At 42.2% G+C, this 17,444-nt stretch overlaps 1 protein-coding gene across 1 annotated transcript in view; it reads left to right on the forward strand.

The window, feature by feature from the left end:
* Positions 1–16,919, forward strand: part of LOC149190802 (prohibitin-1, mitochondrial-like) — a 65,823-nt gene extending 48,904 nt beyond the window's left edge. Inside the window, exons 4-6 of the mRNA XM_089412267.1 lie at positions 15,605–15,775; positions 15,901–16,113; positions 16,205–16,919. Coding sequence (XP_089268393.1) covers positions 15,605–15,775; positions 15,901–16,113; positions 16,205–16,417 — 597 coding nt within the window. The 3' untranslated portion in view covers positions 16,418–16,919. The remainder of the gene's footprint in view (positions 1–15,604; positions 15,776–15,900; positions 16,114–16,204) is intronic.
* Positions 16,920–17,444: the final 525 nt, after the last annotated feature.

The following is a 17,444-nucleotide window of genomic DNA, read 5'->3' on the forward strand; positions in this document are numbered from 1 at the left end:
GAAGAGTTTCACTTGATGATTGCACACACTCGGGTTCACTTCGTGAGCCCGTGTGAGTCTTTACATTCACCTTGCTTGTTTATTGCACTCAAGTCTCTGCATGTTGATGTCTAAGTCATGCTTGTGACCGTGTTCTGGTTATGCTCAAAGTCTTTGCTTCGTATGTGTTTGATGTGTTCGCCATGAAAGCATTTGTCGCACTCACACACGAAGTCACATTCACTGTCGCGCAAGCGTCGTCTTGATCATGAACGATCAATCACGAGTGTTGCGCTTGTCACTTGCACCGTCGGTCAGTCATGTTGAACATGTGTATCTGGATGGTTTGGTCGTTTTGTCGTCAAGTCATGCGAGTGTGTGTTCGTATGATCACCTATGCATCTTTCGACTGTTCACACACTTAGTCATTTTTGCTGAAGTTTTGACGACCAGACTCCTCATTGACAGCCGGACCATCACCCTGCTTTCGACTCGATCGATTGTCAACCAAACAATGCAGAAGCACCAAGCTAGTTCTTTCAAGATGTGCTACCTGCAAGCAATTCATTCAGCACTCACGTTGGCCACCCGGACAATCGACCCACTGTTCATCTCAGAAATTGCGCAGAGATGATCAGTGGGTCGGCCTCCCGCCTTTAATGCAATTTTTCCAGCTAGCAGCTCCCAGCAGCAGACTGCCTGTTCCCTCCAGGAATTTCGCAGTTTCTGCTGCCAGTGACTGAGCAACCAATTGGCAGTTCCCTCTATGAATTGCGTAGATCTGGCTGCCAGTGACCCCAACAACCAATTGGTAGTTCCCTCTGGGAATTACGTAGATTTGGCTGCCATTGACCCCAGCGGCCAACTTGCAGTTCCCTATGGGAATTGTGCAAATATGGCTGCCAGTCACCCCAGTAGCCAACTGACAGTTCCCTCTGGGAATTGTGCAGATCTGGCTGCCAGTCTCCAGGGCAGTGCCCCAGAAAAATTGTGCAATACTTGCTTGCTGACCCCTCATGCAACCTGGCCCGTTCCTCTAGAAAATTGCGCAAATTTGTTTGTCTAGCCCTTGTTGACTGTTCATTCTGGAAAATGCGCAGAGCATGCTTGCCTTGCCTTCCAGTAGCCTGGACTGTTCCTCCCAAAATTTGTGCAATTTTACCTCCCAGCCGAGTTAGACCTTGTAGTTAGCCACTGTCGACTCAGATCACCTGTCTCCATCTCTTAGTGACTCTTGTGCAGTTTTCATTAGCAGTTGCCCGGAGCCATCATCCCACATCACAGCCCTGTTGCCTCTCCTGGTCACCCGCATTCGAATGATCATGTGTCATGGTAGACTAGGAGGTTTTGGATTTGATGTCGTCTCGTCATGAGTGACTGCAGGTACAGGTACACCCACAAACATGTCAAGACGACGAATAAGATGAACGGAGGGAGCACATGTAGACGGACATGTTCACCAATGGACGAACGAACGAAGCATGTGAAGCGGACGAACGCGACGAACATGCACCTTCATGAACAAATGAGCCTGCCAAGCCTTCCAGTAGCCTGGACTGTTCCTCCCAAAATTTGCGCAATTTTACCTCCCAGCCGAGTTAGACCTTGTAGTTAGCCACTGTCGACTCAGATCACCTGTCTCCATCTCTTAGTGACTCTTGTGCAGTTTTCATTAGCAGTTGCCCGGAGCCATCATCCCACATCACAGCCCTGTTGCCTCTCCTGGTCACCCGCATTCGAATGATCATGTGTCATGGTAGACTAGGAGGTTTTGGATTTGATGTCGTCTCGTCATGAGTGACTGCAGGTACAGGTACACCCACAAACATGTCAAGACGACGAATAAGATGAACGAAGGGAGCACATGCAGATGGACAGGTTCACCAATGGACGAACGAACGAAGCATGTGAAGCGGACGAACGCGACGAACATGCACCTTCATGAACAAGTGAGCCTGTCAAGCCTTCCAACATGAAAGCAAGGAACAACATGCTAGAGCTTCATCAAGCGAACCAAGGACCATCGAAGACTCCGCGCACTTCACCATGCGGAGGTGAAGCTATGATACACCATGAAGACATCCATCACTTAGCAACACTGTAGCTCGACATGCACTCCAGCAGTAGCACGAATGTACCAGCATTGTCTTGTCAAGTCATGAGTCATGTTGCCCACATCTCCACTATGGGCTTGTTGTCAATCAATGTGATGTAACGTGGAAGTCCAAGAGACCCACTTGTTGAACATAGAGTCATGTAAGTCGGAAAGTCATGGAAGTTGAACGGTCATGAGGGTAGTCGAACAACCACAAGGGTCAGTTTCACCCTTGGCTATAAATACCCCCCTCATTTGTACATGAAAGGACTTTTCACCTCAGCTCCTCCCACATAGCCAAGAGAATCTGTAATCTTTTCTTTGAGGAGTAAGTAGTGGCTCCAACGCTCCGCTGACGGGGTTAGTGATGTATGGTGTAATGATGTGCCTTGGAACTTTCGCATAATTCAGAAGCTTGTCAACAGGCCAACACGTTCTCACACATGTATTGTATTTGTTGTAAGAATGATCTTTAACACTTGTAATGCATGTTTCTTTAACCATGTGTTCTACATCTGAATTGATTCATTTGTTGTAAATTTGTAATACATAATCTATTAATGGAAATGTGTTGTATATGTTGTTAATGCTATCCCGTCCGTGTCGACTGCTCTGCCGGACATCAGACATACCTTTCACATGAACCTTGCTGTAGCCTGTAACAACTGTGGCACTCGTCTCAGACTGATTCGTGAGTGCTGTACGTGTTATCTTACCTTGTATGTTGTGATTGCCGCATTCGAGTGGACCGCTCTGCCCAAAGCTGTGTATGTCCTTTGTGTTGTGTGTTCCTAGCCGAGTTGGGACTGATCCCTTTCATCCTGGAACTCATCTTCACCTTTTCCTCTCACAGTGAAAGAACCATTGGCACAAGTATACTTACACTCACCAGGCATGCGAACCTCACTTCTCGAAGACAAAGTGAACCACTCTCTTGTGCTTACAAGAAAGAGTTGAGGCAAATCCTTAAGACAATGGCAACCGGGCCATCATACCGGATGGGATTCCCACACCAAACGGTGTGAGGTCTAGTTGGGACTTCATATCTAGGTGATCCCCTAAATGTTGGCGGGTCTAGCACTGTCAACATTTTCAGCGCTAGAAACCTCAAAGACAAGGGTCTAGCACCGTCAACATTTTTGGCGCTAGAAGGAGGGAAACTAGTTGTACACGGCTAAAATTCCCCTCACACTCACTCATCAACCATCCGGTCAAGGCAGTAACTTGTAACCCCTCTCTCACGACTCTGCAGTTGATTACTCCTCACCTCCCAGAATTGAACACGAAATTTCATATCAACACCTTCGTTCCATTCGTCCCATCACTCGCCAGTTTGTGAAAGCAGTTGGACTGATCCCAAGCGTACAATACCTTCCACACACATCTAAGAAGCCAAAGGCCACTCCCACAGGAGTGGTTGTATCATCGGTGGAAGAAGCAGTCCTTGCTACTCTTGAAGGGTTGGAAGAAGCTATTGAAGACGGAGAGGAACCTCCAATCTTCTTTGAAGACGAACAAGGAACTCTTGTGGTCTTGGGATCAAACTATGGTATAGGAGGCAGAGGGGAAGGTAGCGGAGGAAGTGGAGGTGGAGACGAACCGACAGGTTCAGATTCGGAACCATTAGATTCCGAAAGAGAGGAAGAAGACGAAGAGGACGAAGAGATGGATGAACCAAATCTTGAATGGATGACTCAGGGACCATTGGCTTTCCCAGCTGTTCTGCACAAGATGCCTAAGCGAGCAGAGAGAATGAACTTCAAGTTTAACCCTGACAGCACGGTGAATGCAGAAGACCACTTAGACAACTTATACCTACAGCCGCAGACCCTCGAGGTACGTTATGACGACGTAGCATGTACCTTGAATGGTCGGGAACTGCTTTGTATCACAACCTTCCACCCAACTCCATACAAAACTGGGGTTCTTTCAATCTTATGTTCCTTGAAAATTTTGTTGATGACAAGACCCCAACCATGCTACTCAAAGAATTGGGAAGCCTCAAGATGGAGGGAAAGAGAAAGTGAAAGATTTCAATCAGAGGTTTACATGTATCTTGAACAAGTTTGCAGCAAACACCAAACCTCATGACTCCATCACTGTCGACTATTACACATCTGCACTGCCAACCACCATTGCGCAGTTCGTCAAGCGAGTTGCGAAGCCAACACTGTTAGAAAGCTGCGAAGAGGCTATTGCTATTGAGAAAGACTTGCGCGCCATTGGAGTCATCAAGGATGACGAATCAATGAAAGACTCCAAGGATGTGAGCAGAAAGCCCCAAGCAACGACGAGCAAGGGTAGAGACAAGGAAGCAACTGATATTGAGACCCTCACTCGCCTTGTCAAGAACTTGACCACCGAAATGTCCGAACTCAAGCAACAGAAGACGGACACATTCGCGAACATTCATCCGCCCAGACAGAGACAGGAAAGTAGTTCATCAACCGGCTCATCAAGCAACAGCCGGTTCGGTTGCAAAAGCCTATGTTCCAACTCGACCAATGCGCTGATCCTAAGTACTACTCCTTCCATGAAGAATTTCACCTCGAGAACTCTTGTTCAGATTGGAAGCAAGTTGTTACCTCCGTGTATACTCATACACTCGATGTGGATGGTGACATACAAGAGCAGCGGGAAGACAATGATGACAACGAAGAGGTTGCACCTGATGAGGCACCAAGTTCTGGGCATGTGGTGAACGCATATCAGTGCTCGCAAGTAGTGTCGAAGACGAACATTGAGAAGCAGCCCCAAAAGCAAAATGATCGTTACAATCTTAGGAGTAAAGGGGCTCCCCCTAGACTTGAGGAAGAAGGCCGATCCACCAGTTGCCTCAAAGCAACAAACTCAAAGCAAGTCCGGGAAGACAACGACGGATAAGAACACATCTGTGAGAAGCAAGTTGCAGAACAATCTGCCAGACAGCATGAGCATCCGTTCCACCCCGAACACCTTGGTGAGTCTACCACCTCTAGGTTACTATTGGAATTTCTAAGTCTGTTCGTCAGAAATTCTTCTTGTACTATCTGATTTATTTCTTCTTACTTGTTCATTTACTTAACAAGTTATTTACCATGTAAATACTGAAAATAAATACAAGTACAGTATCAACACATACAGATCATCAACTGAAAGAAACAAGAACACAAGTGACAATTATTTTTGGACTAATGTCCCCGGAAAAACCTAATGCGGGAAAACCGGTGCAGCTATCAAAGGGTTTTATTATTAAGCAGTTTTAGAATACAATCTGGGTGCCAGAAATGGCTCACCCAATAGAGAATGCCCTCGACAGTAGTACCTCTCAGTCGGAGACAGATATCAGCCCCAATCTACCCCACGAAATCTCCCAGCGTCAGCCTCTAGGGTCTGCGTCAGCCTCTCTGGCCCAGCGTCAGCCTCTTGGGGCTCTGCATCAGCCTCCGGAGCCTTTGCGTCTCCCACGCTGGCCCTCCTCAGGTTCTTCGTAGCTCCTGGTTGCCTCTGCGTGGCCTTTGGCTACCTCTGCGTGGTCTCTAGCTGGCTCTGCGTCAATCCTCTCCCACTTCTGCGTTGATGCTCTCGGTACTATCTTTGCCTCTCTGCTACCGCATTCACTGCCCCTCAGCTGCAACTCTGATCACTCCTTCAATTTCCTTAGCAAGCCCTGCCCCAGAAAATCGAATTCTTAATCAACTCAAATGTGTTCTCCAATTGACCCTCAAGCCTCTTCTTATACTTTTCTCGTTGACAATTCAACGACCGAGATTAAGTCCCTAATCAACGACTAAGATTAGATCTGGCTTGATCCATGACTTTTGGACCATTCTAACTCAGTGTTATATTAATTCACATTAATACTTTAAACTTAGGGACTCCATTAAAAATATTAATTATTTTAATATCTCCCAAACTGATTAGATTTTGCCCAAACAATTTCTAGGTCTTGGGGATCTCACGTGCTTCAGCCTCTCCACCAAATTTCAAGGCTAGAGCACATCCGATGCTACCCCAAATCAACACTCCCTCTTAGCGAGCACTGTGCTCTAGTAATACTCCTCACTGAGTATCACCCAGATCATTCAGCATCAGTCCCTGTGTTGATGCTAGGCCTGCTGCCCAACATCCTCTGCACTGTTGCATCATGTACTGTTACCCATGGCCTTGCCACTGCCATTGCTGCATCTGTATGGCAACTCCCTTTGCATCCGTGCTGCTGCTCATGGCCCTGTCACTGCCACTGTTACATCTGCACTGCATCCCCTCTCATCATGCTGCATTGTGCTACTCATAGCACTGCCACTGCTAACTGCTGCACGACACCTCAGTTACTGAGAAGTAAGTAACTGATCTCCCAATTCTGACATCTCTGTCAGGTTAGAGACACTCCCGATGCTAAAGCTCCCTCTGTCGTTGACAAGTGCTCCCTCTCTGGCCTGTGCATCGCTGCAACAACTCTATGCCTCTCGCACCGCTGCCTCACGCTGCCCTGGGACTCCTGCACTGTAGTCTTGTCTGTCGCTCCATCCGCAACCGTCTCTACCGACATCCGCCAGTCCTGCTACTCCTCTTCGGGGCTCCCGAAGCAAGGTATAATCCAGGAGGTTGGGTACCTCGAGGATCTTGCCCCTCATCGCCTGTAGTCTGTCTGACTACAATTCGATGTCTCCCCACCTCTTCTCTCGAGGTGCATGAGCACTCATGGTACAGTCATCATTAGTCTCCTCTTCCTTCTCCGCCCTAGCCGACGCAACCGTGGTCTCAGAAGCCTCTCCCTTGCTCTTCTTCCTAGGACGCTGGATTGCATAGTGACCCAGTTCCCCGCAATGGAAGCACTTGACCTTGGAGAGGTCCTTCTTCTTTCTTTTCTCCTTCTTTCCCATAGATGCGAGTCACATCTTCTTCTTCCTCCTTCTTGACTCTGACCCCTTTTCCGCTACTCCCCGCCTTGGACACCCGTCTGATCTCTTCTTGACAAAGAGCCACCCACAGTTCCTCCCAATCTGGAAGGCTCATCCCGCCCAGTATGCTCTGGACAAATACCTCCCAATCTTTTGAGACTGCGTTCAATGCGGTCCTCACCATCAGTTCCTGATCCGGTGTGGCCCCTATGGAAGTTAGCTGATCACAGATCTCCTTCAATCCACTGAGGAAGACATCTATCTTCTCTCCCTTCTGCATCTGATATGACCGCAGCTGGTTTTCAAGTAACATCCTCCTTTGCACGAAAGTGTGCTGGTACAATTTCTTCAGGGCCTCCCACATCTCATTTGCTGTCTCCTTCTTGGCAATGTGTGGCACCACATGATCCTTGACACCATCAAGGATGATGCACTTTGCCTTAGCCATTGCCTCCTCGTACTTGTCATTGTCAGCTGGGTCAACCGGGATTGCTATCGTCTTCAAGGCGAAATGTTTGATGCGATACCTATCTAGAATGGACAAGATCCTGGCCTTCCAGACTACAAAGTTTGTAGCTCCCTCCAATCTATCCTGATCTCTTAACCCATTTACTGCCATTTTGCTGCTCCTTTTTCGACTCTTTCAAGTCTCTCTACTTCCCATCTAGAAGTTCTTGGTTTGACTCCCTCTGAGTCTTGATTTCCCTCATGGAAACCCCTCTGCCAATGTTGAGATGCCCCACTCCGATCGTTAGTGCAACTGCATCACTGATCTAGATTTCTTGGCTAGAAATCCTCGGCAACAACTCCCTCCTCCTTGGTCTTGCCCTGTTAACTACTGTTCTGACCATAGTACCCCACCAGCTTTGCTCCGCAACTTACCCACAACCTTCTATGCCTCAGCAATTTGAAGGTTAGAGCCTTTAGGCTCTGCGCAATCCCGGCACTAGCAAAATACACACCTCCTGGCCACGGGCATCAATCCTTCCTGACTGAGAAAGATGACCGGGCACTGTGTAGGTTAGGTCTGCTCCTCTCTGCCACTGCGCTGATCCTCTTCCTGGCTCAAACTGATGGCGCAGGCATTGTGTCGCCCCTTCCTTGCTGCTTTCCACTAGGAACAACTTCTGTCACTCGGGACCGCTGTTTCTGCTGCTGCTTGCTCTGCTTGGTTGATGCCCTCAGTTATCTTGTGATCTGCAACCACGCTCTGATACCACGTTGGGATTTCTAAGTCTATTCGTCAGAAATTCTTCTTGTACTATCTGATTTATTTCTTCCTACTTGTTCATTTACTTAACAAGTTATTTACCATGTAAATACTGAAAATAAATACAAGTAATGTATCAACACATACAAATCATCAACTGAAAGAAACAAGAACACAAGTGACACAGTTATTTTTGGACTAATGTCACTGGAAAAATCCAATGTGAGAAAACCGGTGCAGCTACTAGAGGGATTTATTATTAAGCAGTTTAAGAATACAATTTGGGTGCCAGAAATGGCTCACCCAACAGAGAATGCCCTCGGCAGTAGTACCTCTTAGTTGAAGACGGAAATCAGCCCCAATCTGCCCCACGAAATCTCCCAACGTCAGCCTCTAGGGTCTGCATCAGCCTCTCGGGGCTCTGCGTCAGCCTCTGGAGCCTCTGCATCTCCCACGTTGGCCCTCTTTAGGCTCTGCGCAACTCCTGGATGCCTCTGCGTGGCCTCAAGCTGGATTTGCGTCAATCCTCTCTCGCTTTTGCGCTGATGCTCCCGGTACTATCTCTGCCTCTTTGCTACTGTATTCACTGCCCCTCAGCTGCAACTCTAATCACTCCTTCGATTTCCTCAGCAAGCCCTGTCCCAGAAAATTGAATTCTTGATCAATTCAAATGTGTTCTCCAACTGACCCTCAAGCCTTTTCTTATACTTTTCTCGTTGACAATTCAATGGCCGAGATTAAGTCCCTAATCAACGACTAAGATTAGATCTGATTTGATCCATGACTTTTGGAGCATTCTAACTCAGTTTTATATTAATTCACAACAACAACAACAAATGTTGCATACTATCGGTACAACAACAACAAATGTTGGATCTATCGGTACAACAACAACAAATGTTGCATACTCCTTTAGTTTGTGCTCCTCCAGCAACAAAAGTACCCTGGATTATATACCAAAGGTTGATGCACCATCAAGTCTATCTCTATCCCTCAAACCGGTTGAAGCCATTTCTGAAACCCTTGAACAATAAACCTCAATAAATATGAAGATATCTGAAAAGATTCAACTTGTGTGATGAAACCCTTGGTTTCTCCTTCAAAACCCTCGTGCTTAGATAAAGAAACACCCCAACGTTCTAGATAGCTCTGATACCATGTGAATTTTTTGCTACTTGAAAGGTGCTATCAACCAAGTTAATTATTCTGATTACTTATACACAACAAAATTAATTTATCATCTAGGTAAGTCTTGTCATCCATTAATTACTTGGACAAAGACATCCCATTTTTTTGAGAACCCATTCAATGCAGTTCTCACAAGCTCATCATCATCTATTTTCTATCCGAAAACTGCTAACTTGTCTTTGAATTGTTTGACACTGGTGAGATAACTGACAACACCTTCCCCCTTGTTCTGTCCGGTGTTTCGTAGCTTCTCTTTGAAGATCAATTGTTTGTTAACAGTAGCACTCTGAAACAGATTTAAGATAGCATCCCACATCTTACACATATCCAACTCTGCAATGTGGGGTACGATATGATCTTTGACCTCGTCTTGGATAATATGCCTAACTTTAGCATCCTTCTTGCGATAGGTCGCTAACTGTGTTCGATCTATGGGTACAACAACAACAAATGTTGCATACATTTTTAGTCCGTGATCCTCCAGCGACAAAAGTACCCTGGATTATATACCAAAGGTTGATGCACCATCAAGTCTATCTCTATCCCTCAAACCGGTTGAAGCCATTTCTGAAACCCTTGAACTATAAACCCTAATAAATATGAAGATATCTGAAGAGATTCAACTTGTGTGATGAAACCCTTGGGTTCTCCTTCAAAACCTTCACGCTTAGATAAAGAAACACCCCAACGTTGTAGATAGCTCTGATACCTTGTGAAATATTTGCTACCCAAAAGGTGCTATCAACCCAATTAACTATTCTGATTACTTATACACAACAAAATTAATTTATTGATTGAAAGTAATGAATAAAAACTTTAGCAACTCTATTCACCAAATAATCTTTGTAGCGGAATACACAAGAAACCAATCACACAAATAACACAAATATTTTTGGACAAATGTCCTTGGAAAAACCCCAGTGTGGGGAAAACTAGTTTTCAGATTGAGGATTTTATTATTATCTTCAACAAATATACGATTGAGAAATTATATAAACTACTGCCTGAGACTGGCAAAGCTTCGGTAAAATATTATCTTCATCACTATTGATCAAAATCTAACATAGAAATCTCATGAGCTCCCTTTGTAGATCTACATGATCCTCAAGAAGCAACTCGACCATCCTCTGGCAATTTGCATTGCCTCACACTGGAAACTTGCACTGCCTTAGCCAATTCGCACTATCCTCTGGAAACTTGCATTGGTCACACATGTGACCTTCTGGAAATTTGCATGGCTTCTTGGAGAAGTTTCGGCCCTTCAGATGTGGACATTAACTGGGCAACTCGACCTCGGCTTGAAGCTCATGACCTCACTGGAAAAACTCGGCCACCTGCAGAAATAACTCGGCCAGCAAAACTCCCTCTGAAACTCAGAAACTAGAAGTCTCTCGGATGAAGAATAACCTTACAAAAACTCTTCCTCAACCAATGTTGTTGAAACCCTCCTGGTGTCTCACTGAAAACTCACCCAACAATACTCAATGTGTCTCCAATGCTTCCCATCGACCTCCCTTTATAATCTTTCATTCACAAATGAATGACCACAACTAGAAGTTAACTTGACCCAATTGATGAATAAGATCATCCTAGAAACTTTCTACAAGCTTCTAGAGGCAAATCGATCTTATCCTCACTAATGTCAATTAATTAACAACTTTCTCTAAGTTTTAACTTGGGAAATTATTAAAAAATAACTAATTGATACATTTTCCCTAGCTGAAACTTAGGAAAAATTATATGGGCTTGGACATAATTTAACTCCTTAGTGTTCCTAGCCTTAGTGACACCTCTCAAGGCTAAAACACCTGTCCAAGCTACAATATTTAACACAAGGGAGAAAGAAAGGCACTTCTTGCTAACTATTTTTTTCATTACGTTAAATTTTTTGTGTGCTTGAGCTTGGAGTGGTAGCTTGGTCTTTTTGCTGGTTTTTTAGGAAGGCAAATTTGAGAGCTTGGGGGAGACAACGAAGGATTGTCATCTACTGTTTCAAGTACTCAGATAGCTTAAGAGGTAAGCCCAAAGCCCATTTTTTGCAGTTTTTTGTATATCCTTGTGTCTTTTTTTGTGGATTTTTCTTCTTCTCCTACTCTTTCTCATTCCTGCTCCTCCATTTTATTGTAGGCTGTTCATCTAAAACCTAAGTTACCAGGGTTCGGATACGGATTCGGATCCGGATCTGGATTCGGATACGGATCCGCTAGTTTTTTGAAAAGCCAGGATCCGGATACGGCAAGTACAAACAATATAAAATATTTTATAATTTTTAAAAATTAAATTTATATAAAAATAAAATAAAAACATATATTAATTTTTAAATATATAATTTTTATATAGAGTACCTATAAAAATAAATATTAGATATATTAGATAAATAGTATCAGAATTAATATATTATTTATAAATATTAATTAAATTTGTATAAAATAAAAAATTATAATTTCTGTTTAAAATTTTAAATATAAAACTTCTATATAATATTTTTACAATAATTATTAATTTAATATATTAAAATTAATGTATCATAATATTGAAACATTAATTACTAGTTATTATATTTAAATTAAATAAACTTACTTAATGAAACTTTTAAAATAAACCTATAATTTAATAGTTATTATATTTAAATTAAATGAAGTTACTTTATAGAACTTACTTCATCAAACTTCTAAAATAAACATATAATTTAATTAGAATATCCCAACATCCGTATCTTATAATCTTGAAATAAAGTTTATACAATGGTTAACCGCAGGTTTATAATCTTGAAATTAATGAACTCCCTTGTTAATTATTCCCACGGCTGATTTTTCCAATATAGCGTTATTCATCAGCTGACATTTTCTTTCTGGAATTCTGCGCTGAGATATAATTTGAAAATATGTGCTGACGTCAAACCATATTACACACAGATTAATGAACTCTGGCACGACTGATTTTTCCAATATCGGGTTATTCATCCACTGATATTTTCTTTCTAGATTCTGCGCTGAGATATAATTTGGAAATATGTGCTGACGTCAAACCATATTATAGACAGACAAATGTTGGGCGGGGCGGATCTTTGTGGATCCGGATCCGGATCCGTCTCTGATCCGGGGATCCGCGGATCCAGCCGCTGGGCCTGAAGGATCCGGTAACATAGTCTAAAACTTGAGGAAATTGATCTTCTTGTGGTTTATGCTTTGGTTTTTGATTCTTGTGGCATTGTTGGGGAATAGGAACGAGAGGGAAGATGAGGATAATGGTCATTCACAGAGTGATCCATTATATGAAGACAATGAAGGTCTGGAAGGGGATGAAGGTGGCAAAACTTCATTAACACCCTTGTGGAGGTTTGTGACCCAAAAATTGCCGATGACAACCATTTTGACCTCGTTGAACTTTAGAACCCATAGTTTCAGAACAGGTCAACATTTGGCCAGAAACAGGGACCACTTTCTACCCTTCACTTTTCCGTCAGAGTGTTTAAAATCTGTTAGAAAAGTTCGCTTGAATTATGATTAGGGAGAAGGGTATTTTTTTTAACAAAATCTGACCAAGTTTTCCACATCCAATTTAACAAGCCCTGATTCTTGGACCAGAAACTGGGAGAACTACACATCAAGATCAAGGCATGTTCAGTTAGAAATCTAAGCTCTTCTTGAACTGACAATAAGACTACCTTCAGAGGAGTCTCAGCTAGTTTATCTATTCTACGCACATCACATCAAGTTCAAGGCATGTTTAAGTATAAATCTAAGATCTTGAGTTGACAATAGGTCTACCTTTAAAGGAGTCTCAGCTGATTTATCTAGATACAAAGAGAGTTTCTGTAAATATATTGAAACTGCCAAACCTATATTTGAATGTGTTACCCCCCTAACGTGCACTTAAAGTGTTAAATCCCTAAACACAAGTGCAGCCCTAGGGTAACTCAAAGTGGCTACTCACCATCACCGCAGTAGCTCACTGTTTCACTTTAGGTGCTATCTCCTTTGCCGCAAGGGGGGTTTCTGTAAGTAAATGTATAAAAATAGATGATGGAAGGTTGCTAAGACCAGTGTCAATCCAAGGGTTATGGAGTCAAATAATACAAACAAGGAGGGCTTGACATCATGTGGAAGAAGACATAGTCAATCCATCAACAATCTGCCATGACTAATCCAAGTAGACCTTTTAGGTTATGAGGAGTAAATAAGGGCCGTTATACAAGATGCACCATCAACAATAAAAATATGTAGCCAATATATAATGGGCAACTATAGATTACTGAAGGAAGGACCATAACATGAGATATGAAGAAAACCAAGAAAGACAACCTTCAATGAACAGCCCAAGCTACAAATTACAGCTTCAATAACAACTTCATAGGATGAAATAAGCCATTAACATGTGTCATGTTAGATCTTTTATTATAGCAGAAATCTTCCTCGATATCCACAATTAAATCAAGAGCTAAGGAGAGTTTACAACCTCACACTTAGTGTCTTCTCATGTGCTAAAGCTTGCCTTCTAGAGATTATCCCACCAACAACGTACAATAGCTACTCAACATAAAACCCAAAATATCCAAGAGACTAGAGAATTGGATGGAAAGAGAGCCTCACATATGCTCGCTTGTACCTTCAATTCCACCTCCTACATGAGGGGTTTATCCTATCAATCCAACCATGAGTATAGTGAGAAAGGGCTACTCTTAATATATTGTCTAGCCCATCTTCCTTTATAATGAAACAGTAATAGTGGATTGTAGAAGCACTTTTGTCTTTCAAGGAGAAACCATAAAATAACTTGGAGTCCTCTAGATCCCTGCTTTCCTCCGATGAAAACAATAAAATAACAATATCTTATAACCAACTCATATGACAAACCAATAAATTATACAAGGACGAGCAAGTTATGCTACATATCTCCTCCAAGGTGGATGTCTCCCTCATCTAGCTGATCAGCCATGTAATGACTTCTCTATGTGGCATGTGTGGCTTCTATAAGTGGGACGCCCCATCAGAATGTGTGAAAAACCATAATGCTGAAAAACACCATGTCAGGTAGGGCATTACTTAACCAAGATCAGGAAGCCATAAAAGTCATCAACATAATCATTGTGATGCTGATCCAATAATGAAATGCATGCAACATGAAGAGCACATTACTACATGAACCAACATGATATCTGATCCAAAATGAGAGCAAATGGATCTCCTCCAATCACAGCATTTAATCAGATCTATCAAATGATACTATCATCTCGATTTGTTTCATCCTGCAAACCTGTGACATGTGTGATGAAAATCCAAAGTGTATGCCTCATACGATATGAAGCGTAACACAATACATGTTCAGGCAAAAGCTCATCTTGAGATGACACTGAGACTACCTTTGAAGGAGTCTCGGCTAATTTTTCCATGTACAAAAGAGAGTGCAAGTCTCTTCAGGGGAACTTGGAAACCTTGTTAAGGTCTCATTGAAGGAAGAAACAGATCTGCCTTTGGCATTCCATATAATAGGTGCTGGGAATGCTTGCCACAGAGCTGAAAGCCCATGGGAGAAACGGTCAGGGATGAGCTGCCAAAGCTTCCTGTTCTTCCTCACAGACAGTACCAATGCCAACCAAACGGAAGGCTGGTAAAGAAAACAACAATGATGATTTTGGAAGGGGACACTGCACTGGAAATGGGCTTTGCGAGCAGCAGCCCATCTGCAGGGTTTTAAGCAGGAGAAGCAGTGACCAGCTGCAACTTGTTAATGCTCCAACCAGATCCAAAGATGCAAAAACTTTGACTGTTGATTGAGTTTATAGTTTCTTGCAATTATCCTCTTTGTAGATCATCACTGGGTTTTTTTTGTTTCTTCTATGATTTCAAAGGCATAAGATGTTTAAGTGTTGATCTTTCCCTTTCTCCTTTTATTATTCTTATTATTAGATTGACCTTTCTTGATTCAAGCCTGGGACTATTTTATACAGCCTAATCCAAAGCATGCCAAACTGTTGCTTGTTTGTTGTATGCTTGGGATGACATTTTGAGAGTTATCACCTGGAATATATTTTGGGTCTGCAGGTGGTATTATATGGTATTCTATCTTTGATTTTTTCGTACGTATAATATTTGATTTGCTTTCCTGTTTGTGCTACAGTTACAGGGACCAAATACATTTGGTTTCTGGATATATATATTACTTGCTTGCTACATCACGAAATTTGTTTGGTTAAATTGTAAAACATGTTCAATATCGGGAAGCTGATAAATATTTATTTAACTGTAGGTTAAGATTGGTCTCCGAGTTCTGACACGGCCAATGCCAGATCAATTACCAACTATTTACAGGACCCTTGGAGAGAATTACAGTGAAAGAGTGTTGCCTTCAATCATCCACGAGACACTGAAAGCTGTGGTAGCACAGTATAATGCAAGTCAACTTATCACTCAGAGAGAGGTAGGTATCAGATATACCTTTTGAGTTAGTCTATATGGGATGAGCATTTTCCTGCTGCAGTTTTTCCTTTGGGATCCTGTTTAACTTTATATTGCCACTATGAATGTTATACAAACATCTTCTAGGCAGTAAGCAGAGAAATAAGGAGAATTTTGACGGAGAGAGCTGCTAATTTTAACATTGCATTGGACGATGTCTCTATAACAAGCCTCACTTTCGGAAGAGAGTTCACAGCTGCCATTGAAGCAAAGCAAGTTGCCGCTCAAGAAGCCGAACGTGCCAAGTTTGTTGTCGAGAAGGCAGAACAAGATAAAAAGAGTGCTATCATTAGAGCTCAGGTATATAACGTTTACAATTAAATACTAGATTGTTTTCAGGCAGTTGTTAAAATGTTGTCTTAGCTTGGTTGTTATCCTTCTCTGATCACAGGGAGAAGCCACAAGTGCTCAACTTATTGGTGAAGCTATTTCTAATAATCCAGCCTTCATCACGTTGAGAAAGATTGAGGCCAGCCGGGAAATAGCACACACTATCTCTAACTCAACAAATAGGGTCTTCTTGAGTTCTGATGCATTGCTGCTAAACCTTCAGGATATGAGTCTGGATGATGCACACAAGCCACCACCTAAGCCTAAAAAGTGATGAACACAATAGATTAAATTTTCACATTTTGTTTATGCTTGGTTGCCCTCTCTTGGAGGCCGTCTTATTTGCATCCAAATGTTGTGACCCTTCTGCATATCCAACTGGTGGAGGCCTGAACTACGGCTGATAATAATTTTTCTTATGGTATGATTGTCTGATTAGGATATTTTTTTCCATTACAATACTCTTCTTATAATATGATTCTGTCTGATCAGGCAATTTTTTTCAGTAATAAATATATCTTGGATTCCTTTCCGTTAGAGGATCAGTTCAGGGTTTTTCAGTGCCAAGTGATCTCGAGAATCAGTTCAAGGTTTTTGATTGCCAGTGATCTTGTGGATCAGTTCATGGTTTTTCAGTGCCAGTGTGGACCTTTGATTTTTGACTAACTTTGGGAGGATGGCTGATCATTGCAGTACAATGTTCTTTGTAAGAAACATTTGTCAATGGATGATATGACTAGCGGTATTTGAATTTAGTTTCGGAAGGTTTTCATAGATGCCGTGATATGTTTTTGCGGATGATCTAGTACCAGTCCTATCTGAAAGCATTAGTTGAGTGAAACTAAAGCCAGACTATAAGTTTGCCAACTGTTAGCTTTTGTTGAACTAAGCGGTTGTTCAATTGATAGCTTTCATGAGTTTGATACGAATTTTGGTATTTAAATAGATGGGTTCTTCTTTAAGCATGTTGTGAGCGACTTCTTTTGGGATTCAATTAGGGTTTTATATTCATATAATTATGCTGATACACTTCTGTTTTGGGATAGAGTTTTTAGAATTTTAATTTGATTATCAATAATTATTATGTGGACAGTAAAAACTTCTGGGATTCAATTAGTGCTATATATTCATATAATTATGACGATACACTCTATTTTGGAATAGGGTTTTTAGAATTTTAATGTAATTATAAAAATTAATTGTGTGGATAGTAAAATTTTAATCCCATGAAATATTTTAGAATATTTTTTAGTAGGCCCAAATCAAAGGTTTAGGTCGTTTCTGGTCTTTTAATTAAATTG

The sequence above is a fragment of the Pinus tabuliformis genome, chromosome 3_1, assembly GCF_031772625.1.
Source record: "Pinus tabuliformis cultivar Carrire ecotype Pingquan chromosome 3_1, CPIR1, whole genome shotgun sequence".
Classification (NCBI taxonomy): Eukaryota; Viridiplantae; Streptophyta; class Pinopsida; order Pinales; family Pinaceae; genus Pinus; species Pinus tabuliformis.